The sequence below is a fragment of the Elephantulus edwardii genome, unplaced genomic scaffold, assembly GCF_000299155.1.
Source record: "Elephantulus edwardii isolate Elephantulus edwardi_28Jun2011 unplaced genomic scaffold, EleEdw1.0 scaffold00064, whole genome shotgun sequence".
Lineage (NCBI taxonomy): Eukaryota > Metazoa > Chordata > Mammalia > Macroscelidea > Macroscelididae > Elephantulus > Elephantulus edwardii.
In genome coordinates, this window is record NW_006399814.1 from 15,244,448 (window position 1) to 15,269,057 (window position 24,610).

Genomic DNA, 24,610 nt, shown 5'->3' on the forward strand with positions numbered 1-24,610 from the left:
GTGAATCACCTGTTCCCCAGATCCCATCCGCCTAGACAGGGGCTCCTCCGTTTAGCACACACCTCAGGCCCCCCAGATAGGACTCCCAGGTTGGCCGGCCCACCCTCCTCGCTCCCCCCCTCCCGCCCTCTTTTTCAGAAACACCACAGAGAGAGGCTGGAGCAGGTGCATTCAGGGGGAGCTTTTTCCGGGCTGGTTTTCCCCAGCGCCCGCTGGAACTTCCAGCGGATCCGCGGCCCCGACACTGGATACGCGCCCCGTCCCCCGCCCCCAGCGCCGCGCGGAGCTCAGCACTCCCGGCACGGTTCCCGGAAACTCCTCGATTTCACCGTCTCCGCCTTGTTTGCAGGAAACCGAAACCCAGGCCCCGCCCTCCCGGCAAGGCCCCGCAGAGCCTGAGCGGGGCGGGGGCCCGGTTTCCCGGGGCCAGGGAGAGCTGGGGCGCTGGGCCTCCCCCACCGCGGGGCTCTGCTCCCGTCTGCTGGGCAGGGGCGTGATAGGTGCACACGCGCCGCTCGCTCTACAGCGCCGTTCCCCCACGGCTCTGCAGCACCAACCCTGCCGCTGCAAAGCGCCGCTCTAACTTGAGTCTCTCATGCTGCAGCCGAAGGCCAGAACCCCAGCGCCTCCCTCTGCAGGAGTGGGCGCCATTTCTGTGCCCCTACTGGGTGCCAGCTGAAACTAGGGAGTAGGGATTCACGAAGAACTCGGCAAGTTGAGAATAGTTAGCTCCATTTCATCCCTTAACTGTGCTCATGCGAAACCTATACCTAGAACAGGAAGCTATTGTCCAGATAGAGCAAGAATATTGCATAGTTTAAAATCAAGAAAAATGTGCATCCTTTCCCCATACTTATTAAATCTGTATGCTTAACAAACCATTGGAGAAACTGGTTTCTATGAAGAGGAATGTAGCATCTGGGTAAGAGGAAGACTCATCAACAACCTGTATTATGCTGATTACACACCTGGATTACTGCAAAATATCAAAAACTACACCCTTCAATATGGGTTAAATCACAACATCAAGAAAAGAAAAATCTTCACCACTAGGCAAATAGGTGATGTCATGGTGCATGGAGAAGAGATAGAAATTGTTGATGACTTCATCTGCTTGGTCCTCAGTCAACACCCTTAGCACCAGCAGACAGAAATCAAAAGACGTATTGTATTGGGAAACATCTTCAAAGTGCTGAAGAGCAAGGATGTCAGTTTAAAGACTAAGGTGCACCAGATTCAAGTGATGGTCTTTAAAAAAAAAATCAATTCCTATGCATCTCAAATGACAGGAGAATTGATTCCTTTGAGCTGTGGTTTTGGGGAAGAGTATTGAATATACCATGGACTGCTAGGAGAATAAACAGGTTCATTCTAGAGAGAGTGAGACCACGGTGCTCTTTGGAGGAAAGGATTCTGAGACTTCATGTGACATACTTTGGGCATGTTGCAAGGTGAAACCATGCTTTGGAGGGTGGAGGAACAGCACAAGAGAGGAAGACCCTCCATGAGATGATTGGGTAATAAAGGAGCAGGTTTTAGGGGCTGTTGTGTACAGGGTCGCTTTGAGTCTCAGGTGACTCAACGGCACAGAACAACAGCATGCATCTGAAAGTTGGACAATGAAAAAGGACAACAGAATCGATGCCTTTGTGTTATGTGCTGGAGAAAAGTGCTGAATATCCTATGAACTGCCAAAAGGACAAACAAGAATATCTTGGAAAACGTGCAGCCAGAGTGCTCTTGGAGGCAAGAATATGCTTTGGGCTTGTTAGGAGGGACCATACCTTGGAAAAGGACATCAAGCTTGGGAAGGTGGAGGGTCTCTGTAGGAAAAGACGTTCAATGAGAGATACTGACATAGTGACTGTAGGGGTGGGCTTGAGTGTGTCAGAGATGATGAGGAAGGCACAGGATAGGGCAAGGTTCAAATCCACAGACTTCAGAGGGTCGTTATGGGTCGTTGTCGACTTGATCGCACTTAACACAGGGCAGAAATGGGCACAGAGAAGTTTAGCAATTTGCCTGAGGTCACACAGCTGCAAACACAGGGCAAGCAGCGGGAGGCTGGACGTGGAAAGAGGAGGCGTCCGCAGGTTACCAGCCTGGCGCGGGCGGGGCGGCCTGCAAGCCGGGTCCGGGGAGGGAGGGAGGGGCGGACCCAGGCAGCCACCAGGCGGGCACGGCTGGGAGCTCTGCAGTCCTCCCGCCCTCCCTCCCTTTCCAGGAAGCCGGCCAGCCCGGAGCCGGCCACTCACCCGGACTCACCCCCAGCCGGGGCCGAGCTGGAATGTGGACGCTTGCCTCCCCTCCAAAACACACGCCCAGCTCACGCCTGGGCGACTCGAACTCAGGCCGTAGGGGCAAGGAACTGCAGGCTAGAAGGACGATGAGTGCTGCGGCCGCTGTAGACAAGAAAGCTGCGGGGGCGCGCTGGGCGTATGGCAGTGGCGGGGGACCCATTCACGTGAGGAGCGAGGACTCTGCCCCCACCCTGGCCCGCCCCCGGTCGCTTGCCGCCAGCCCAGGCCCAGAGCCTCCCCCAGCCTCCGGGCCCCACGGTGCAGATGGGGAGTCGAGGCCTCTTTCCTCCCAAAGCAGTGTTTATAAGAAATGAAACTCCGCACTGGGCATCAGCGGCAGCTCACACTGTCATACCGCCTCCGGGGGTGTGGAACAGCCTGGAGCAATATCCTCGCCCACCGTCACCTTGCAGGACATCCCCCCACCCCCACCCCCAGCGCTTTCCCCAGCCAGGAGCAGCCTCTCATTTTTCCTTTGGGTTTTTTTCTTTAAAATAAATAAATAAACGATGTTTATTCTGCTGCGTCATGCAGCATTTTTTGCAGAGCCGGGGAATAAGAGGGGCGAAGTCTTGAGCTCCACAGATCCCCAAAGCTGGAGCTGTCCCAGCCAGAACTGCCCCAGAACCATTCCTATTTGTTGAGTGAGTGAAGAAACGACTTTCTGGATTTTGCCCTCGGCTTCCTGCAAAACGGGAGGTGAAGTCTAGACTCGCTTTTCAAGCTTTTGGATATTTTCCGAAGGCTTTTATGCCTAACATGTGCTGCTGGGGGAGAAAATTAGTGAAAACAAAATCTACTCCTAATCTAGAAAACTTCACAAGCATAGAAGAGAAACAGAAGGTTTCTTTTTAAGCCAGAATGTGATGATGCATCACAGGCGATCTGCTAAAGAGATTGTAGACAGTAAAGAATCGGACCCTTCATATCGTGGATGTAACCTATTACATGCAAGTTGTCAGTACATAAGCACAATTCTACTCTGGAACAGATGGGGCTGCTCTGAGTCGGAACTGGCTTTGTGGCAACACTTTGTTGTTGTTACTGTTGTTTTGCTTTGTTTTATGGCAGAATACCTGAAATTAAGAGGACAAGTGTAAAGGCTGCTAGTTTGAACTCAGCGTGAAGTGCCCTGGAAGATGAGCCTGATCTGCTTCTGAAAGGTGGTGACAAATGCAGTCCTCCTGGAGTCCTCTGCCCACAGGTGCCCCAGTGAATAGAAATCTACTTGGTGGCAACTAATAACAGCTACAACACTTAAGCTATGCTAATCTTCCAGGAAATGAAGTCGGTGCTTGATCATTCCTGATGATAACATTACAAAAGAATTGGCCCTTACAGAAATATCCTACATTTACATGCTTTTCAAAAAAGCCTGAGAATGAATTTAAGGGCTGGTCCTTGGAGAAGGATGCTTGGAAAGATGGAGTTAACGAGAGGAAGTTTCCCTAGGACATAGACTGACACAGTGACAGTAATAGTTGTATCAGAGATGATGAGAATGGCGCGGAGTAGGGCAAGGTTCAGACCCATTGTGATGGGGTGGCTGTGAGCTGCATGGTACATAAGAAGTTATCTAAAATGCGAGCTCTAGTGTTCTGCTAGTAAGGAGATGTGCTTTCAACCTAGAGGCACAAGGTTTGGATCCCCCAGCTGCTCAGCAGGAGAAAGATGGGCAGTCTCCTCCTGTGCAATATACAGCTGCTGAAAATCGCCGGAGGGTCATCTATGAATCAGAACTGAGAGCATGTAACAACAGCAGTAGTTATTGAAAAAGAATTCTGAAAGCACAGAGGAGGAGGGAATTTTATTCTCTTTTTAAGCGGGAGAATGAAAATCTCTTCTTTTAAAATTGTATTTGGTCTGGCAGCAGGTACTCTACACTTGAAAGTTTAGGACTGCCTGACCTCCAGACTTACTGTAAAAATAGTTAATGGTGAGAGAGCTCTGGTGGCAGAGTGGCAAAAAACTGCACTGCAATTCCAGAGGTATGTGGTTCAAATCTACAAGATGTTCTAGAGAAGGAGGGGCAATCTCTTCCTGTACCAGTCAGATCCAATTTGACGGTACACACACAAAAATAACAGTAAAAAAAAGAAATAAGCCCCACTTCTGGACCTGGAAGTCTAGGAACACATTGGTGGCAGCTTGTGAGTTTTGGGGACTGTAGTCACCCCCTCTTGGTGGCAGGCCCAAGGCTACTCAATCAAAAACTTAGTCCAAGCTTCCATAGGCTCTGCACCTCAGCTTTCGCAAACTTTGACCAAAACATTTCCCATCCCCACCTCCTGTCAGCAGGGGATTTAACCCCAGATTAGCAGTCATTCAGCCAGTCAGTGCCTTGCAGTTGGAATCAGCTTCCAGCTGAACCTCCAGTGGGCTTTCAGAGACGGTCAATGTCTCAGGAGAAGACTGCCCACCTTTTATCCCAAGGAGCTGCTTGGAGGATTGGAGCCGGCAAAGAGGTGCTACCTTTGAGTTAACAGCACCACTCCCCACAGACAACACCCCCAGAACTCCCACAGGTTACCAAGATATATCGGATTCAGAGAGAACTGGGGAATAACCATCCAAGATGAAAGATGTGTCAGATTCCTGAAGAATGAGGCAATGCAAGGATTTAACAAAGATTTACTGAGCGTTTATCACCTGCTGAGCACTCTGTGAAGACTGCAGCATCGCTTCCGTTTGTTTGCGGGTGGATGGCTCCTGAAGCCCATCCCAGCCCTCAAAGTCTGAGTAGGGGTCTGGGGACAGGGTTTGGTCCATCAGGGGACAAGTTTCTATAGAGTCTGATCCTACTGCCAGCCACTCAGCCCTTCTTGCCAGCCTGGAAGGATCTAGTACGAAGATTAACATTATAAGGTTATGGATGGGAGGCATCCTGTATGTTAGACCAGAGCAGGTAGGAGGTGGTAGGTAGGTCTCTAGCTAGCGTCAGCTATTAAGTTGGAGGAACCTAGATAAGTCACTTACAGAAAAACACAGACTTTGCTCCCTAGAAGGCCACTATCTATAAAGTGAAAAGGCAAAGAGTGAAAGGATGCACTTCTGGTTGGCTGTTCTAAGTATACTTAGCAGGTATTGGCTGTGGATCCAAAAACAGGGACTAAAACTGAAGTGTGTGTGTGTGTGTGTGTGTGTGTGTGTGAGAGAGAGAGAGAGAGAGTGTTAGTTGCCAAGTACTCCAGGAGTAGAGGAATAGGTAAATGGAAGGAGCAAAGTTGTGAGAGTGGGCATATGGTAAAAGATCACCATCAGTATGTCTCTTTTAAAAGCTAATGCTCAAAGGCTGGGAAATTTTTATTAGTTTAGGGGATTTCATCTTCCCAGTTAACATTGACTGTTGTTAGGTGCCATCGAGTCAAAGCCAAATCATAACGATTCTCCGTACAAGTTTGAAATCTTGCCTGATTCTAAACCTGCCCCATCTTCACAATCTCTCTGCTGTGTTACAATCACGGTGTCAATCCATCTCATTGACAATCTTTCTTTCTCTGACCCTCCATATTTCCAAGCAAGATGTCTCCTTTCTAAGGACTGGCCCTTGATGACAGCTTGTTCAAAGTGTGTTAAATGAAGTCTCACAATTTTTGCTTTAAGAAACAATCTGCCTGCATTCTTGCAAATATTTGTCTTCCAACAAAGAATTAAAAGGCATCAGTTCTTTGGTCTTCTTTATTCACTGTCCAACTTTTACATGCATATGAAGCAACTGAAAATCCCAAAATGACCCATGCTGCTAAAGAAAGATGGGCAAGAAGGGGGCTCTGGTGGTTAGTGACAATAAGCTGAGCTGAAATCCCAAAGGTGCGAAGTTCAAATCCACTAGATGCTCCTGGAGAAGGAGGGGCAATCTCCTTCTGTGCCAGTCAGACCTGATTAGATAGTACACAACAAGGAAAAGAAAAGAAAGATGAGCAGGGATTGTCTAGATTTTACAGATGATAAAACCAAGGCTCAGACATAGGCAGTCAGTTTCCCTATGGCCATATGGCAAGTGGCAAAAGCATGACAGGAAGCCAAGCTTTTAGATTGAAGTCCAGTGTTCTTCCACTACCCTGTAGCTACTATGAAGGGTCAGAAACCTGTAGGAAAGAAGGTTAGAATGTGATGCCCAGGGGCCAGAGTGAGACAGGATTTCAGTTGGGAAGGGTGTGTGTTTGGAAGGCTACAGAATAAAGTGGAATTCTGGGAGATCATCTGAATGGTCCTAGAATGTGAAAGAAAGACCTAGTGCAGGGGGGACACAGGTGGGAACATAAACTCACTCCAAGCCTTAGATCTGGAATCAACTCCCAGCTGACTCTCCAGTTGGTTTTTCAGAGGCTGTAAGCTGCACAGGAGATTGTCCATCCTTCTCCCAAGCCGCTAGTTGTGGATTCTAACTGTTAGATTGAAAAAAAGAGTGCAAGGGTGAGGAAGAAGGAAAAGGAGAGGGAGAGGGAGAAGGAAAGGGAGAGGGAGGGAAAGAACTGGTCTCAAGAAACAACAGGCCTTTATTGCTTGGTCTGAGAGGGATGCCAAGTAAACCAGCCCGCACAGCACATAGACAGGACAGAAATGGCACCCGGGCAGTCTGGGAGGGGGGGTGTGTTTCCTTCTTATAGGGGTCCTGGGAAGGACTAAGATGGTATTTCTAGGAATCTGGGGTGTTAATTAAGGTAGGTTTAGACTATTTTGATCAGGCTCAGACCCTTATCAGGATCCATTGTTTGGGCTGGTCTTTGATATGACCAAATTAGATGTTACCAGGTTTCTCAGGAAGTGATCAAGCCTGGGTGGCGGGCAACTGCCATATTCTTCCTCCACCAACCAGCAGAGAGACACTGTCTTTGGTTTAGCAGCGCAGCTCTCTATGGATTAGGCCACCAGAGCTCTCCATTAATTGAGTAGAGGCTGGCAACGCCTTCCCAAAGGAGGGAGCCACAATTAGAAAGATGTGGAGCTGCCGGAGGCTGTATAGAAGGGAATACCAAGAGTTCTGATTGCATGTGTGAATCTATGGGTTGGGTTGCAGGGAAGCGTCCAGTTGGACACATGCCTGGAGTGGGTGACTGGAATTAGATGAGAACTTTGAGTCAGAGAGAGTAGAGGGCCAGTTGTTGATCTGACGGCTCTGAATTACTAAGAAAAATCTAGGGAAGCTGTGTTGCTTGGCATCATAGGGGATATGTGGTACTTTTTAAAAAAGGATTTCACCAAAAGCTGTTAAGATGCAAGACTTCAGTTACTTAAACGTGGCTTAGCTTTGTTTCATAGGTTTGGAATACAGCATCCCAAACATGATGGGCTTCAAGATACAGTAAGAATATCTGGAAAATGTCCAGGAACAACTTCAACAATGTGAATCACAATTTTACTGGTAAATATCAACATATCAAGACTGGAGAATGTCTCCTATGCAAAAAATTACTGGTGTGCACAAAGATTTAGCCACATGTTGTTGTGTTATGAAAAAAACATGGAAATTACCTAAATGCCCAACAACCAGGGATTAATTGGGTAAATTTTTATTTATCCTTGTTATAGAATGATAGGTACTTACTACAAGTGATCTTAAAGAAATAAATTTCATGGCATTGAAAGATGCTCACTCTCTAAACACAAACTATTACCTGGAAATGAGAACGAAGTGCTTGGTTTAAAGCATTTTTTTTAATCTGCTGTTTGCTTTCACAAGATCACATTGGTCAATTTCTTAAACTACGGGAGCTATAACCTTCTGCTCTTTAATTTCATTTTGAGTTTTCTAGCAGTGGTGTGTATCATCCCCCAGATTCTGGGGAAAACACATGCATTCTTGCTACACAGAGAAGAGATTCCACAAGTAAGGAGTCATTTATTCTCTGCTTCCCCCCCTCCCCAGAAAGCCTTGGTGCCCCCATAGCCGAGTTTCCAATCTCACCTGCCACTGACTCCTCCTTCCTCAAATAAAAACCCATCTCATGCTGTTTGAGGGTCTCAGGGCCTTCCATTGGCTTTCTAGCTGGGCCAGTTCTTCAGTTTGTCCTGCCTCCTTGCCATCCCTATCTTCTGTACCCACCACTACCTGAAAACCAGAAATGACCTATACTTGCTGGTTTCCTGGGAACAAGACTTGGCATCAGTCACAGCATTCAGATCCTGGTGCATCAGAATTGAATCCATCCATTTCCTCTACGGGAAGGAGGTAGCAGAATGACTGACAAGTGGAATGCTGCATCAGTGTATCTATATATAATTGCATCATCACAACTGAGTGCTGCTGTGGAGTGCTAGGGTGAGTGAATAAGTGACACAACCAGCTCCGCCTGGAGTTCTACTCACTTCTGAGTCAGCAGCTTTGGGCAGGTGGAGGAAGGAGCCAGGTTGGCTTGGTCACAGTTCTAGAAGGTAAATGAACATCTTCATCCAGCCTTTAGGACTACAAGTCAGGAGAGGTCTAGCTATGAGCTCAACGGCTAAACTGCTGCCGTATAGGGTCCTAGACTTCCCAACCTTTTGTCCAGACCTATAATCTTGGCCAGTCCCAAGCAATTCTTTCTATGCTGTCCAGAATGACATCTGTGAGTGACCCTGCCAGGGCCACGCGAGATCACGGATGTGGTAGTAGGAAAGAGTGACAGGAGACCAAGGCTGTCCGCTACCTCAGCCCACTTCAGCAATCTAAAATTTCAGAACCCCTTCTCCTTCCCCATTTTAAGGTCTGTAAGGGGGTAGTCCTAGGGATGCATACTGAGAAGGGGAAGGAGTAGTTCATGGCCCTCGCAAACCACGATGCCTAAGGGGGAGGGGGGCCCTGGTTGCTTTACGAACATCCTGTGATCCTGGTCACTGCAACCCTGTAAGCGGGGCTCTTGCTGTTTTATAGATGAGAAATCTGAGGTTCTGGGAGTCCCTTGGCAGACCACGCCAGCAGCGGTCGGGCTAGGATTTCCTCCGCTGGCAGCTCCAAGTAGCACCCCAGATTTTCTGCTTCTTTCCTCGTCGGCAGGTGAGTGCCTGGAGGAGGTGACCCCTCATCAACAGGGGACGTGTGAAGGCCGAAACCTTTCCTTCTTGGGACCCCAATAACAGGCTTCAGGAACCAAACTGATTTCCTCCATTTCAATCTCGATGTTCACGCTGGAGAAAGCAGTAGCAAGCCCCTCACCTGCGCTCGGAAGATCAGGCTTCCCTAGTCCCGGCGGAGGGAGGAGGACTTGGCCTTGAAGCTGGGGACTAGGGAATGCGGGGAGTAACCACGGCCCAGGCGGTTGACTTTCCAAGACAGTCTTCCTCCAGGGAGAGCCGAAGTGGGGGTGGAGTGGGAGTGAGCAAGCTGGGCGCGCGGTGGCTCAGGGGCGGCGGCGTTGACCGGAGGGGGTGGGGAGAAGCTGCCGCCCTGTACTTCCCCCTTCTCCTCTAGCTATACAACAGCCTGATTTCCCCGAAATGATGAGGCGGCGCTGGCCAATAAGCGGCCGCACGGTTCCCGGGAGGCGGGGCCGGGGAATCCCGCTAAGTGTTTAGATTTCTCCGCGGCGCCGCTGCCCCCGCAGAACGCGCCAGCCCTTCGTCGAGGTAGGACGTGCAGCAGAGCGAGGCCGAGCTGCGTCCAGCCCGGGCCGTGCAAGCCGAGGCCAGCTCTGCCCTGCGACCCCGCCATCTAGGCACAGCCTGCGCCTTCTCCCTCTCCCACTTGGACCGCACCCCCCGCTCCTGGACAGCAGCCCTCGCCTTCCCAGGACCCTCGAGTACCACTGCTGGATCGTGCCCGCTAGAGAGGTGAGCCTGGCAAGGACTGGCGGCGTCGAACAAAAGGCGCGCAGGGTACCAGGAAGTGGGGGGCCGAGCGCCAAAGCCTGGAGAGACGCGGGCGTGCGGTGTTGCGCAGCCCCAGCGCTGTCTCGGGAGGGCGCTAGAGGGGCGGCGAGCGGCGGCTGCGCGGGGAGGGCGGGCCGCGGCGTGGACCGCCCACCCGGCCGAGGTTGCAGGCGCCCGGCTGCTTTCGCAGATCTGCGCGCAGGGCCGCCCCGGGCATCTAGTTTCTGGGTATGTTTGTCAGACTCGCCCGCGCACCGTGCGGGGGACTCGAGTGGGCCCCCGTGCTTCCAAGCGCCGGCTTACCTAGCTCCCAGTTTCCGGATCAGGCCCCTGGCTTTTGGGCGTCTTGTGCCGGTACCGAGGACTGAGGTTTGGTGCCCCTGGTGGGCGGGGGTCCTGACCTAACGGGGCTGCCGAAGGAGGCGCCACAGGTGCTTCTCAGGCCACTTGGACCAAGGAAGGAAGCTGAGCGGAAGCCGAGAGGGTTAGAGTCCTAGTTTCGGAGCAGTGGGCGCTGTGGCTGTCAGGGAGGCGTAGAATGGATTCTATCCAAGAGGAAATGTCCAGGGCAAGGGTGACAGCTTATCCATTAGGGAAGGTGCACAGCTAGTGGTGACAACTGAAATCGGGGAAATGTTTTCTGCTGTCAAGCAAAAGGAGTTGTTTCTTTTGAAAGCTCCTCCCTCTCCAAAATATTTTAATTTGGGGAGAAAAGTTCTAGTATTGAAATATCTATATATTGCTTCTTTCTACAAATAAATCCAGAATGCATTACCCACGTCCCTATCTCCTTCCAGCAGCTGGCTCACCAGGTGAGAGGAGGAGTGAAAATACTTTTGATCAAGATGCTAACATGCTTTGGAAGACAGTTTTATTCTAGTGCAGGTCCCCCACAGCAATGATTGTAGTACCCAGCTGGAAGGCTTGCGGAGTCTGAGGGCAGAGGAGGGTAACTGAGGAGGGTGGGACAGGGTAGTGCCCAGGGACTGCTCGAGAGCGGCCAAACAGGAGTTCTGTGTCTTCTCTTTACAGCCATGCCCATCACTCGGATGCGTATGAGACCCTGGCTAGAGATGCAGATTAATTCCAACCAAATCCCAGGGTTGGTGTGGATTAATAAAGTGAGTTTAACTCTTTGGAGTTAATAACTTTTCCACTGTTTTAATCCATGTGTTTTAGGGACCAAAGCTTCAGTAGCAGCTCAAAAAGGGAAGTGGTGCTGAGGGGTCCAGGCAGATGTGTTTCCCTGGGGATTTTGCCCATAGAGGGTGTGTAAGGTCCAGCCAAACTCCTGCCTTTGTCCCTTCTCTGGATATAGATGGGTCCCCTACCTGAGGGAACTCCCGGCATCTGCAGAGCTGAAGCGGTTTCCTCAGGGACATTTCCCTGTGCACAGGTTATACACTTGTGTACACACACAGGACATTCTGCAGGCCTCCAGCCAGGACAGCCAGGAAAACAAAGAGGTTGTGGCCACTCTTTGCAAAAAGGTGGATGGCTCATCAGGGGACCCTAGAAGCCCATGTAGATTCCTGATGTGTTCAAGGCAGCATGGACTTTGCACATTTAGTAAAGATAATAGTTTATAAATACTAGTAAACTTTTCCTGAATGCTTACAATGTGCCTGACACGAGGCCTAGTATATCACTTGCACATGTTATTTATGGCCCTTGTGAGGTAGGCCCATTAATAGTCTCATTTTCAGATAAGGAAACTGAGGCTGTGAGGGGTAGATAACAGATCACTTACTTATAAGGTGATAAAGCCAAGGCTTGAACTTGAGTAATTTGAGTCAGAAAGCCACACTATTAATTGAGAACAACAAAACTATGGCCTTTAGAGTTATCACAGTGTCCTGACACATGCTCTGATTTTATATCCAAAATGTGGGGCTGGGTTTTGTTTAGTTTCTTTTCTTTTTTTTTAAAAAAAAAAAACCAACCCCAAACCCTACAGATTTTATTTCACAGAAGAGAAAACTGAGGGACTAGATAATATCATTTGTACGTAGAGAGTCCACATCCAAATCTAGGTTGGGCCCTTCAGGGGCCCTTGTGTAGAAACCAGTTGCCCTAAGTGTCTGAGCAGCCCCTTCAAATGAAAGGTGTCACCAGTCCCCTTTCAAGCTAATGCTGATCGGCCAAGTAGAAGCTTGGTTTCCACAGCAGGACTCTAGAGTAAAGCACTATGTGGCTTCAAGCCACCTATCAAAAAGAAACTGAGGAGTTCTTTGCTGGGCAGAGGGTACCATCTGCAGCTGGAACCCAGAGACCCTCCTTAGAAATCCAGAGTAATTGAGTTAGTTGCCTGTTTAAGTTGGTCTCAGGATGGGCCAACCCAAGCCAGATGTGAGGGTGAAAAGAGGAAGTTGGTCTTTTCCCAGACCTGGGGGGGCTGGGTGATGGCAGCCTTACAGGCTGTGATCTTTCGGCTTGTGGTGGACGAGGGCTGATGGAGCCTTTGCATGTGTGCTGTCTAGGAAGAAAAGATCTTCCAGATCCCGTGGAAGCATGCTGCCAAGCATGGCTGGGACATCAATAAGGATGCGTGTCTCTTCAGGAGCTGGGCTATTCACACAGGTGTGTACCCCGTGCTGCAGCCTGGAAGGACATAGGGGAAGCGCTTCTGTAACGACAGAATTGTGTTTTTTATCACAGCTACAGGAAGTGCGTGACTGAATTAAAGTTAGACTGTGAACCTAAACAGTTGTGGGCCAGGCACCTAGACAGGCTTTCTTGGTCTGATTGGTGGCTTCCTTTCTTTCTTGTGAGATGGGGCTCTTAGCCCATCTCAGAGCACTTAGCCCACCTGTTAATAACTATAGTTTAATGTCCACTCTTTTGTACCTCTCATGCCTGGAAATACCAGATAAGCCCCAGTCCCCACCCTCTTTGTTGCTTCTACCCAAAGCGGGAGCCAGGCATGGTTTGGGACAAAAACACACACTTTGGGGATAAGGATCCTATTAGAGCGCCTGGCTGTAACCACGGGCTCACACATAGCCATGATTGTGAGGCACAGAACCTCAGCAGTGTTTCATTCTGTTGTACATAGGGTCACTATGAGTCAGAACAGACTCAGCGGCAGCTAACAACAGCCGGACTCTGGCTGGGCCTTTACAGGCCTGCCGGGAATGCTTGGGCTAAGCCTGGGCATTTGAGAAGCCTAAGGCCTACAGAGTGTCACCAGGAATACCTCCTGGCCTTTATGAGGGTATATCTCTTGGCTTCCTTCTCCCAGGCTTCTGTAGGTCTCATAGTCTTCTTTGCTGCCTTCTAGGCCGATACAAAGCAGGAGAAAAGGAGACAGATCCCAAGACATGGAAAGCTAACTTTCGCTGTGCCATGAACTCGCTGCCAGACATTGAGGAGGTGAAGGACCAGAGCAGGAATAAGGGCAGCTCTGCTGTGCGGGTGTACCGGATGCTCCCTCCCCTCACGAAGAACGAGAGGAAAGGTATCCAAGGGCTCTGGGTGTGTGCCAAGTCCTAGGGAGAGAGGAGGAAGCAGGGACCAGCTTACTTGTCCCAAGGCTGACAGCCTGTCTGCTCCACAGAGAGAAAATCCAAGTCTGTCGGGGATACTAAGAACAAGGCTAAGAGAAAGGTAAGTCTGGTCCTGAGCAGCTGTGGGTCATGGTGGGTAATGGAGGAAATGCCCTAAAAGGGCTGAGCCTAAGCTCATTTCTCTTTCTATAGTCATATGGGAGTTCCAGCCCTGACACCTTCTCTGATGGACGCAGCAGTTCCACCCTTCCCGATGACCACAGCAGCTACACGGCTCAGGGCTACTTGGGACAGGAGATGGAGATGGAGCAGGACCTCACTCCAGGTGAGTAGTGCCTGGTCTGTCTGATCTGGTGGGGCTGCCGGCAGGGACCCTTAAGGTTAGAGGGATGGCTTGATCTTTGGGATTCAGGGTGGCGGCCTGTGAGAATAGACTGCGGGATGGGCTGTGCAGGGGATCTTGCAGATTTAAGAAAACGCACAGCTCTGACCTGTGACTTTTGCTGTCCCCTAGAGCTTTCACCATGTGTCGTCAGCAGCACTCACCCTGACTGGGGGATGACAGTGGAAATGATACCAGACAGTACCAGTGATCTGTACAACTTCCAGGTGTCGCCCATGCCCTCCACATCTGAAGGTTTGTGCTCTTGGAGCTGGCCTGTCTGCTTGACTTTAGGTCTTGAGAGGGGTTTCCCAAGGGAGAAAAGATGCTCAAAACTCTCCCTGACACCGAGTTGATGAGCTGGCATTGACCAACCTTGTGAGGATGAGGCTAGCCACAGGGACCAGAAAGCTAGTTCAGGGTGGGCTGCAGGGCTGGAGGTGAAAGGGGAGGGCCGAGCCAGAGACTTGGTGCAGTGGAACTGCTGGCTGCATTTTGACCTAAGGTTCTGGTTTTCCTGCTTCCTCTGCAGCCTAATCTATGTGTATGGGGAAGAAAGTGAGGGGGTTTGGGGGGAAGAGGTACAGTTTCAGAGGCCAGTGTCCTGTTCTGGAAGGGCAGGGGGACCTAGTGGGGCTAGAACTGCAGAGCCAGTGTGGCTAACAGCCACCAACACTTGCTCTTCATCATCCACAGCTGCAACAGATGAAGATGAGGAGGGGAAATTACCTGACGACATCATGAAGGTAAAACCTCTTCCTCCCTGGGCAGCCTTTTGAAGTGGTTTTTCAGTGAGGAGCAGGAGCCAGTGAGCACATTCTGAGTAGAGTATAGGAAGCTGCTGTGCATTCTTGTGTGTGTGTAGTCTCAGAGATGCCATTTTCATGTAGCTGGGGATCACTGCCCTCCTTGGCTTGGAGGAAACACACTGTGTGGGTAATTGAAGGCAGGCAGGCGGCCTGGCCTCTGACAGGCTGTCCTGAAGCAAGCCTTGGAGTCAAAGACAGCTGTGAGTCAGCCAGCATCAACACTGGGTCCTTGGCCTGTGTCCACTGCCCCAACATGCCCCAGTCCTGTTAGCTTGGGAAATGCACATCAGGTTTCAATAATTGGTCTTTGAGATCTGTAATATGATGACATTTTGCTTTGTTTGTTTTTTTTAAACAAATTATTCTCTGATTTTTTTTTCTGTTTCAATTTTTTAAAGTATATGTATTTTGTCAACAGTTTATATAAGGTTTTAGTAGTACCATGACTCTTCTCCACCAGCACAGAAAATTGAGGGATGGGTATAGTTCATCTCTAGTGTCATATCATCTTTTTTTACTATGCTGTGCCATTGCTTTGAGCCATGCTTCTGGTGGAAGGCTGGCGTTTCTGTGCCCCTCATTCCAAGGCCCCTTTTCTTATCTGTGCTTCCATCTGAGCGTGTGGGCCTGGCCAAGGGTGTGATTTTAAGGGGGGCAGGGCCAATGCAGAGTGAGTATATATTGGAAGTGAACTAATGGCTTCTTGCGCCTCTGTCCCTAGCTCTTGGAGCAGTCAGAATGGCAGCCAACAAGTGTGGACGGGAAGGGGTACCTGCTCAATGAGCCTGGGGTCCAGCCCACCCCTGTTTATGGAGATTTCAGCTGCAAAGAGGAGCCTGAAGTTGACAGTGCTGGTAAGAATCCCCTGGATCCACATCCAGGGTACTGTTTGCAGAGGAGAGTACAGTGCTGGATGGGGGAGGCGTTGGGGGAAGACCAGGAGGCAGCAGAGTTCAGCATCTTTCTTAATAAAACTCATCTGGGAACAGCCAGCTTGAGAATTAGCTGTTGTGTCTATGCTGAGATCATCCTGAAGATGAGTGGATGCTTGCTGCTGTGGGCAGACGACAGAGGCTGTGTCTGTGGCCATAAGGGACAGGGCTAGGGGCTGGGAGGACTGTGTACATGTGTGTGCGTGTGCGCATTAGCCTCCAGCCTCACAGTCTTCTCATATCTTCTAGGGGATTTGGGGCTGGGCTTCCATCATCGCGACTTCACAGATCTGAAGAACATGGATGCAAGCTGGTGGGACTGCATGTTGCCTCCTGTCAGGCTGCCCTTGGTTCAAGCCATTCCTTGTGCACCATAACAAACTTGTACCATGGTGGCTGTGATACAGAGAAGCAGGACTTTTAAGGGCCCATCACCTGGCAAAGTGCAACCCCCACTGCCTAGCAGGGATGAGTTCTCCCTCCTTGGGGCAGCAGCAGGCCTCTCAGAGTCTGGCAGGCCAGGGCCTGGGCTCGCCTTTTAGGGTACAGCTGGACCTGCCTCCCAGGAAGATGGAGTCCTGAGATTGGTGTATCAAGTGGGAGACTCAGACAGGAGTCGACTTCAAGCTTCTCTTTCTGAGCCCAGCTTCCAGGAGAGGATTTTGCTGTCACTGAGCTGGCCTGAGGGGCACAGAGAGCAGTGGGCTCAGAAAAGCATAGCGCCAACTTCAGGGCTGGTTCTGCACTAAGAGACAATTGCACTAAGTGACTTCTGTTCCCAAAGACCCATCTCTCTTCCCAGCTGAGCCCTGGGACCATTCCAAAGCCAGTGAAATGTGAAGGAAAAATGGAGTCCTTCAGGACAGTGCTCCCTCAGCCTTGAAGAAGCTCTGCCCTTCTCCCGCCTCAGGCTGAGGGGTTTGGGGGGAAAAACATGGCACTTTTTCTTGTGGATCTTGCCACATTTCTGATCAGAGGTGTACACTAATGTTTCCCCCAAGCCCTTGGCCTTTGCATTTATTTATACAGTGCCTTGTCCTATGCCCACCCTGCCCCCTTAGGCCCCAAAGTCCTCATCAGGCCCAGGGAGGGAAGTGTGAGCAACTTGGTGTGACTTAAAATTAGAAACACCATCTAACCACTAAGTCATTTGTTACCAGATGTTCATATGTGTAAATATTCATGTGTGTAAATTTTCTTTTTATAAAAAGTTTAATTGTGTACATGGGGCATGGCCTTTTCTTTAGAGAGCAATTACAACAGCTTTTACTCTATGGAAGCAGATTTTGATGGACTCGTTCTTGGGGTGAGCTGGGATGGGTGCCTGTTATAGAACCTTTTCTGTTGAAAGGAGATAGCAGGTTCCTGGGCCAGTCAGGGCACAAAGATGTGCTCAGGTGTGATGTCTTGCACATATCACTTGGCCTTGACCATAGTCATGGCTTTGAGTTGAATTTAGATTCCTGGGACATGGGGAGGTTGGCAGTGTTGAGTTCTCAGGAATGGTCATAGAATATATGTTCTGGTGAACTTACATACTCTTCCAAAAAACTAAATAATTACAGCAAATTACACACCTTCAAATAGTAGCCCAGACAAGGTCTTGAAGGTCTGATGTGCTGGACATTAAAAAAAAAATGCCACCTCAGACTCATTGCTGTCAATTTGGAGCCAACTCAGCTGGCTTCACAGCAGGTTTTCAGAGGCTATAAATTGCCCAGGAGATTGCCCCATCTTTCTTTTGCGGAGCGGCTGGTGCATTTGAACCATCTCCCTTTGGGTTGGCAGTGCAGCTGCTTACCTTAGCCCTCCAGAGCTCTCCGGGCATTGCGCTGATGGATGTTGTTATGTGCTGTCGAGTCGCCTGTGACTCATAGCGACCCTGTGTACCACAGCCCTAAACTCTGCTCTGTCCTGTGCCAACCGCACTGCCTCTGGCACACCCATCTCAATTAACCCCAGTCACTGAATCTATGGATGTGGTCTATTTCTGTGCTGTACACATGGTCGGCACCGGCTGCATGTGACAATTGAGCAACTTGGGTTTATTTTATTTAATTTTACTTAATTAAAATTTAAATAGACACATATGACCAATGGCCACCTCAGTGGACATTAGAGGTGGATTGGATGGCTAGGAGACACTGAAGCAGGGGCTTGGGGCTCTTGTCACCTCAAGATTATTTTAAATAGCTAAAAATGACCGGTTAGGCTGAATACCAGCCCTGTGTGTCCTATGAAAGGTTCACATGCAAAATCCTCAGGAAAATCTTGGGTGATGTTTCCTCTAATGCATATGGAAGTTATGAAAGGATATATTTTACCAGAACAGTGTTTCTAAAGATGACAGTTTGAGAACCACTGACAGGATGATGGCCCCCTCAGGAATGTCAGGGAGAGCGGCCTAGATAGTCAGTTGGCATGTCTTTCTCTCCAGACTTACCGTGGGGTAGAAACTGCCCTTCCTGGCCTGCTAAAGGACGCCGCTGGCAACACCGTATAGGGAGTGGGGCCATGGCAGTAACAGGATTGTCTAGGGAAACCAAGCCCTATGCACATATTCCATATTCTCAGGCCCGGAAAGCACACAGACTTAACCCCCTCACCCTTTTGAAGGAATGTGAACTTTTGATTATCGAGGGAAAGGCCAAAGGGGAAAATGGTGACCACAAGGAAAAACATTCAAAGATGAGTCTGATACCTCTGCTAAACTCAGGCATTTGTTCTCTGAACCCATCCATGCTTAGAGAACCCAACTGGTGGGCAGGTGAGTGGATCAACTACTGGTTTGTATTCTCATAGGCATCATCTGAATCCCTTCCCATTAGAGATGCTCCTTCAAGAGCAGCCTCATCTGGGAGCACAGGCCCCAGTTTCACGAGGGTCCAGTCCATACTTGGAAATGCTGGATGAAGTTGAGGGCTTGCCGAAGTTTACTAATGGCTCTTCCAGCCAACGATGCTGGAGGTGGTGTGAAGCCAGGTGGAGTGGACTGAGGAGTGATGGGATCAAAGAGATTGCTTCTCACTTCTCTTGACCTTGAGTCCCTAAAGGAGTAGGGAGTACTGTTACATGCCATTGAGTTGACTCATAGTGACCCTGTGCACAGTACCTCTGAACCCTGTTTTATCCAGAGCCAGTCTCACTGTCTCTGATACACCAACCCCCATTACCCCAGATACTGTGTCAATCTATCCCATCTGGCATCTTCCTCTCTTGAACTGTCCCTTCACCGTTCCAAGCATGATGTCCTTCTCCAAAGACTGGTCCCTCCAGGCAACATGACCAAAGTATATCAGAGCTTCAAAATCCTAGCCTCCAGGTAACAGTTTGGTTTCATCCTCTCCAAGACAGACCTATTTGGTTTTTTGGCAGTCCGTGGCATGTACAGTACTCTTCTCCAGCACCACTACTCAAAGATAGCAGTTCTTCTGTCACCATTAGTCATTGTTCAGCTCTCTGAAGCATGACAGGCACACCTTAGTGTCTAGACGGACACTGTTGCTCTTCAGCACTCTGGAGAAATCTGACAGCCGATTTTCCTCATGCAATTTGTCTTCTAATTTCCTGCCTGCTGGTGCCAAGAGATTGTAGATCTGAGCAAGAGGAAATTGTTAACAATCTCAATCTCTATCTATTATGGTGCTGCCAATTGGCCCAGTGGTAAGAATCTTTGTTTTCTTGATGTTGGGCTTCAATCTATATTGAAGACTATAGTACTTGACCTTCTATAGCAAATGCTTCAGGTCCTCCTCATTTTAGGCAAGCAAGATTGTGTTATCTGCGTAGTGCAGGCTTTGATGTATCTTCCTCCAGTCCTGGTCAGGTGGAGTGGACTAAGGGGTGACGGGAATAAAGAGATTGCCTTTGACTTCTCTGGACCCTCAGCCCCCAAAAGAGTAGGGAATAGGTATAGTGAGATCCCAAGGAGCAACAGAAGGCTTTCACAAATTTGAACACAGAGCTAGCTTGTTACTTGTAAATTACCAAATTATGAGTGGAATTAGGTCCATCAATCTTAAGAACCAAGATGTTGTTGTTGTTACGTGCCGTCGAGTCGTTTGCGACTCATAGCGACCCTATGTACAACAGCCCTAAACCCTGCTCTATCCTGTGCCAATCGCACTGCCCCTGACACACCCATCCCGATTACCCTAGTCACTGAATCAATCCATCTCATAGAGGGTCTTCCCCTCTTGCGCCGTCCCTCCACCCTCCCAAGCATGCTGTCCCTTTCCAAGGACCTGTCCCTCCTTGCAACATGCCCAAAGTGTGTCAGACGAAGCCCCAGAATCCTTGCCTCCAAGGAGTTGCTTGGTTTAATCCTCTCTACGATGAATCTGTTTGTTTTCTTGGCAGTCCATGGTACATTCAGTACTCTTCTCCAGCACCACAGCTCAAAGGCATCAATTCTCCTTCTGTCCTTCCTAGTCATTGTCCAACTCTCTGATGCATAACAAGTGATTGCAAAGACCATGGCTTGTATCAGGTGCACCTTAGTCTCCAGAGAGACACCGTTGCTCTTGAGTACTTTAGAGAGGTCCCTAACAGCAGACTTTCCCATCGTAATACGCTTTTTTATTTCCTGACTGCTGGTGCCAAGAGTGTTGACCATGGAGCCGAGCAAAATGAAGCTGTGAACAATCTCAATCTCTTCGCCATCCATAGAATCCTAATTTCTTGCTGTTTTGACCAGAGGATACCTAAGCAATTGGCACCACATCCTTGGAATGTCCAAAGAAGGACTCCAACAAAACCACCCCTTATCACAAGGGAGCTGGAATCTATATAGGCACAGAACCCGGAGTAGCCTGGGATGGAGCCAGACCTTCCAGTATGGAGAGCTAGCTCATCATGCTCTCAGCAGGGACTTTTAGCCCTTGCCAGAGACTGGAGACACAGAAGGGCCCAGATGCCTACTTAAGAATGATGGCAGCTGACACTCATCAGCTCCAGAGTACCTGAAACGGAACAGCTGAATCTGGTGGAGTGTAACCTTAGCCTAATCGAAAGTAATTATTTAAGGCCATTCTGTGGCCTCGTGGTAAGAAGCTAAACTGTAATCCCAAAGGCATGTGGTTTGAATCCACCAGGTGCTCTGCGGGAAGATGGACAATCTCCTCCCATGCGATTTACTGCCTCTGAAAACCTTCTGGAGGGTCACTTCCAGCCTGATGGCACACAACAACAACAACAATTTAAGGCTATTCTAGGAGCCTGCCAGTACTTTGGTTTCTTTAGTTGTAGGAATTTTTTACCTTTTAAGAACCTGTCAATGCTTCTGTTGGCCATTCCCAAGAGTTTCAGTCTATGTGATGATGGTGGAAACTCTTTGTTGAGGTAAGTAGGAGGTTGTTGAGAAGTAGATAGTTGAGGTTGGAATTGCATCATTGCCATCATTTTCTAATGGGATAAACTGACCAAGTGGAGCTCAGCCACACCAGCTACAATTCCCATGTTGGGCCAAGTCCCTGGATGTTCAAGGGCATTTCTGGTTAGTCACAGAGATTTCCTTGCTGTATTCCAAAGATGTTACTTTAATTGTTGTTGTTAGAGGCTGCTGAGTCAACTCTGACTCATAGCGACCCCATGGAAACAGATGGAAACTTTGCACAACATCCCTGCTCTTTAGCCCTTTAAGAGGTCCTGGACAGCACATCTGCCCAATGCAACACCTCTTGATTTCACGGCTGATGCTTCCACCGGCATTGACTGTGAATCCAAGTAAAATGAAACCTTTTGACAATTTCAGTCTTTTCTTCTTTTGGTATGATGTTGCCTGTTGATCCAGTTGTGAAAATTTTTGTTTTCTTAATGTTGAAGTGTAATCAATAATCAAGGCTATAGTGTTGTGTTTTTTTGGTTTTTTTTTTTTATCTTCAGTAAGTGCTTCAAGTCCTCTTCACTTTCAGCAAGCAAGATTATGTCATCTGTATATTGCAGGTTCATGAATCTTTCTTCAACCCTCTGGCCACATTTCTTACTCATATGTACGGATTGTTTGCTCAGCATACAGATTAAATAGATAAGCAGATTTGGTGAAAGGCTGCAACTCTGATGTACATTTTATCTCCCCTTAAACCATGTGGTACCACCTTGTTCCATTCAGAAGACTGCTTCTTAGTCTGCACAGGTTTCAAATGAGCAACATTGTTTTGAAATTCTCATTCTTCTCAATGTTAAGCATAAATTATTATGAACCACATAGTCAAATAACTTTGCAGAATCAATAAAACACCAGGAAATATCTTTCTGATATTTTCCACTTTAGGCCAAGATCTACCAGCATCAGCAATGAAATCTCTTTTCTACGGCCTCTGTGGAATCCGGTTTGAATTCCTGGCAATTCCATGCCACTTTAATTAGGCTGGTTTATTCATTCAGTTCACTTGGCAACAAGAAGAGAACTAGAAGCTACCATTCTAGTTGCCCAGACAGCTGCTCATGGAGGCTGAAGATCTTTAGGGAAGACAGATCATTCCTTTTTGGTCTATCAGCTCTCGACATCTCTGAATGAGCTGTGTGCAGCGTGTTGTGAATATTATGACTTCAAAGATAAGATTTCTGTCAGCATCCTTGAGAATTCCCCCAGGGTGCCAGTCAAGGACAGAACCAAAATCCTGGTAAAAGCTCTGGTCCCATTGGAAATCTAATCTGATGATCTGGGAATAATGTCCCCCAGTTGATTGAGTTGTTTCCTGTCATTCCCAGAGACTCTTTGGTCTGCTTTTACATTATATCACAGATGCAGAAGTCCCCTCCTATCGCAGCTGGGTATGAGTTTCTTCTGGGCAGCCGTGTTGGAGCACCCACGGCTAACACAGTGACCCACAGGAGCTTTCGTCTCTGTCAAATGTAATGCTATTTCTACACATCATGAGCATGTGTGACATTCTTCTTGACTCAGCACTAAAGTTTCCCTACTTCTGCCAACGGGTTTGCCACAGAAGCAGGAGACCTAGGGAGGGAGAGTGAGGATATAGCAAGCTCCTATTTCCAAGAGTGAAAGTACCTAGCAGGGCAGGGTTGTCTTGTTAATCAGGGCTCCCAGGTAGGACCAAGACTGAAGGCTTATCTGGCTGACCACAAGGTTTTGCTAGCTCTGAGCCATTCTCATTTCTGCTGATCTTTTGAGAGTGAGGAATCAGAGCCTCACAGGGAGACTTGTCTTTGCTAACTCAGTACAGAGTTATTCTAGTCTAAGTTAATTTGAACTGGGGAGGCAATGGGGCAAATGTAGGAGAACTGAGAAAGAAAACAGGTAGATTCTCCCACAAGCTCAGAAATGGGCAGAACTGGAAAGACCCTCAGTCTGGCGGATAACAATGACCCATCCTTGGAGTACTCATTTTGTACCAGGCCCTAGAACAAGGGTCCCACGTACACTAATTATAGGTACCTTTCACCACAGTCCGTGGTTATGGACCAGGAAAGTAAAGCTCAACCCACTCAGGGACTTCCCCAGGATGACTCAGCTCATCAGCATAGAGGCCAGTTCTAATACACATCTGTCCATGCCCAGGACCCAGGCTAGTCCCCCAATACAGAGGAGAAAACTGACGTTTGAGGAGCTGAGTGTTTAGGAGATCTGACCAGGAACAGGGCAGCAGCGGCCTGTGCCAGGAAAGCATTTTGGGGACAGCAGCAGGAAGCCGCAGCTGCTCTAGACAAGGCACAGGGACCTTCCCTGCCCACACTCCTAATACACACGACCTTCTGCCACCCCTGGCAACATGGCTGTGCTGCTACCGGCCCCAGGGGCCCACAGGGTGTTCAGTTTTGTCCTCAAGGTGAGTGAAGGCGGTCTGCAGGTTCCAGGGGTGGGGTTTCAAGGGGCTGAGGCTCAAACAGGCCTGCAACTTGGCCTCGATGCAAGGGGGCAGCTCAGTGGCAAGCACCTACATGCCAGCCTGCTCCCAGCGCCAGGAACTCTGGCATGCCAGGCCTTATCTCAATTCTAGGACTTGTTAGCCACGATTTGTTTTTTTCAAGCAACTTTCCTATCTGAGCAAGGCTGCTGATGCAGTCTCATTCTGGGTTCTTGAAGAGGTGTGGATGGACTCTGGGTAACCCCAAAGCCAGTATCACTCTCAGGTGCATTCTAACACCCCACAAGACGCTGTCATAGGCGAGCTCTGGTGGCCTAGTGGCAGGAAACTGCACTGCAATCCCAGAGGTGCGCGGTTCAAATCCACCAGATGCTCTGCTGAAGAAGGAGGAACAATCGCCTCCTGTACCAGTCAGATCCAATTTGACGGTACACACATAAAAAAAATAAATAATTTTTTTTTAAAAAGACGCTGTCATAGCAATCTAGTGCTACTACAACAGAAAACCACAAATGGATGCCTTCAGCAAGCAGAAGGTTTTTTTCTCAGTTTAGGAGGCTAGAAGTCCAGGTTCAGGGACCTGCTCTAGGGGAAAGCTTACTCCTAGTCCATCTGAATGACGACACCACTCCCGCGGCTCCTGCAGTCTGATTTTCCTGCCCCTTTGGCATGACGACCCCACCTTTCAGCGTTGGGCAGCAGCCCTGTCCTCTTTGCACACTGTAATAGCAGTGTCAACACTCTGGCCTTCCTAAGAGGAAGGATCTGGAAGGATCTGATGCCTAAGAACCTGTGAACCCACCACTGAAGAGCAAGACGCAGCCTTCTGTGCTCCTTCCAATGGCCCTTCTTTCTCTGAGCTGCTCCAGGAATGATCCTTCCTCTTGGAGATGGAGGACGTTATTCCTTTGGGCTGTTTCCTGCCTCTAGAATTCCAAGAGGCAGTTGCAGTTCTTACGTTCATTCTTTCTGTCCCCTCAGCCTAACCCTGATGGTTTTGCTGTCGCTGTTGGCTTCACCTCTTTAATGAAAAGTTGTGTGGCACATCCTCGGTGAACATTCCA

General features: G+C 49.0%; 1 protein-coding gene across 1 annotated transcript; it reads left to right on the forward strand.

The window, feature by feature from the left end:
• Positions 1-11,122: 11,122 nt before the first annotated feature.
• Positions 11,123-16,094, forward strand: IRF1 (interferon regulatory factor 1). Its single transcript, XM_006888085.1, has 9 exons — positions 11,123-11,209; positions 12,569-12,668; positions 13,369-13,545; positions 13,645-13,694; positions 13,787-13,919; positions 14,109-14,231; positions 14,673-14,722; positions 15,507-15,639; positions 15,967-16,094. The coding sequence occupies exons 1-9, from the start codon at positions 11,123-11,125 to the stop codon at positions 16,092-16,094; spliced, it is 981 nt and encodes a 326-aa protein (XP_006888147.1).
• Positions 16,095-24,610: the final 8,516 nt, after the last annotated feature.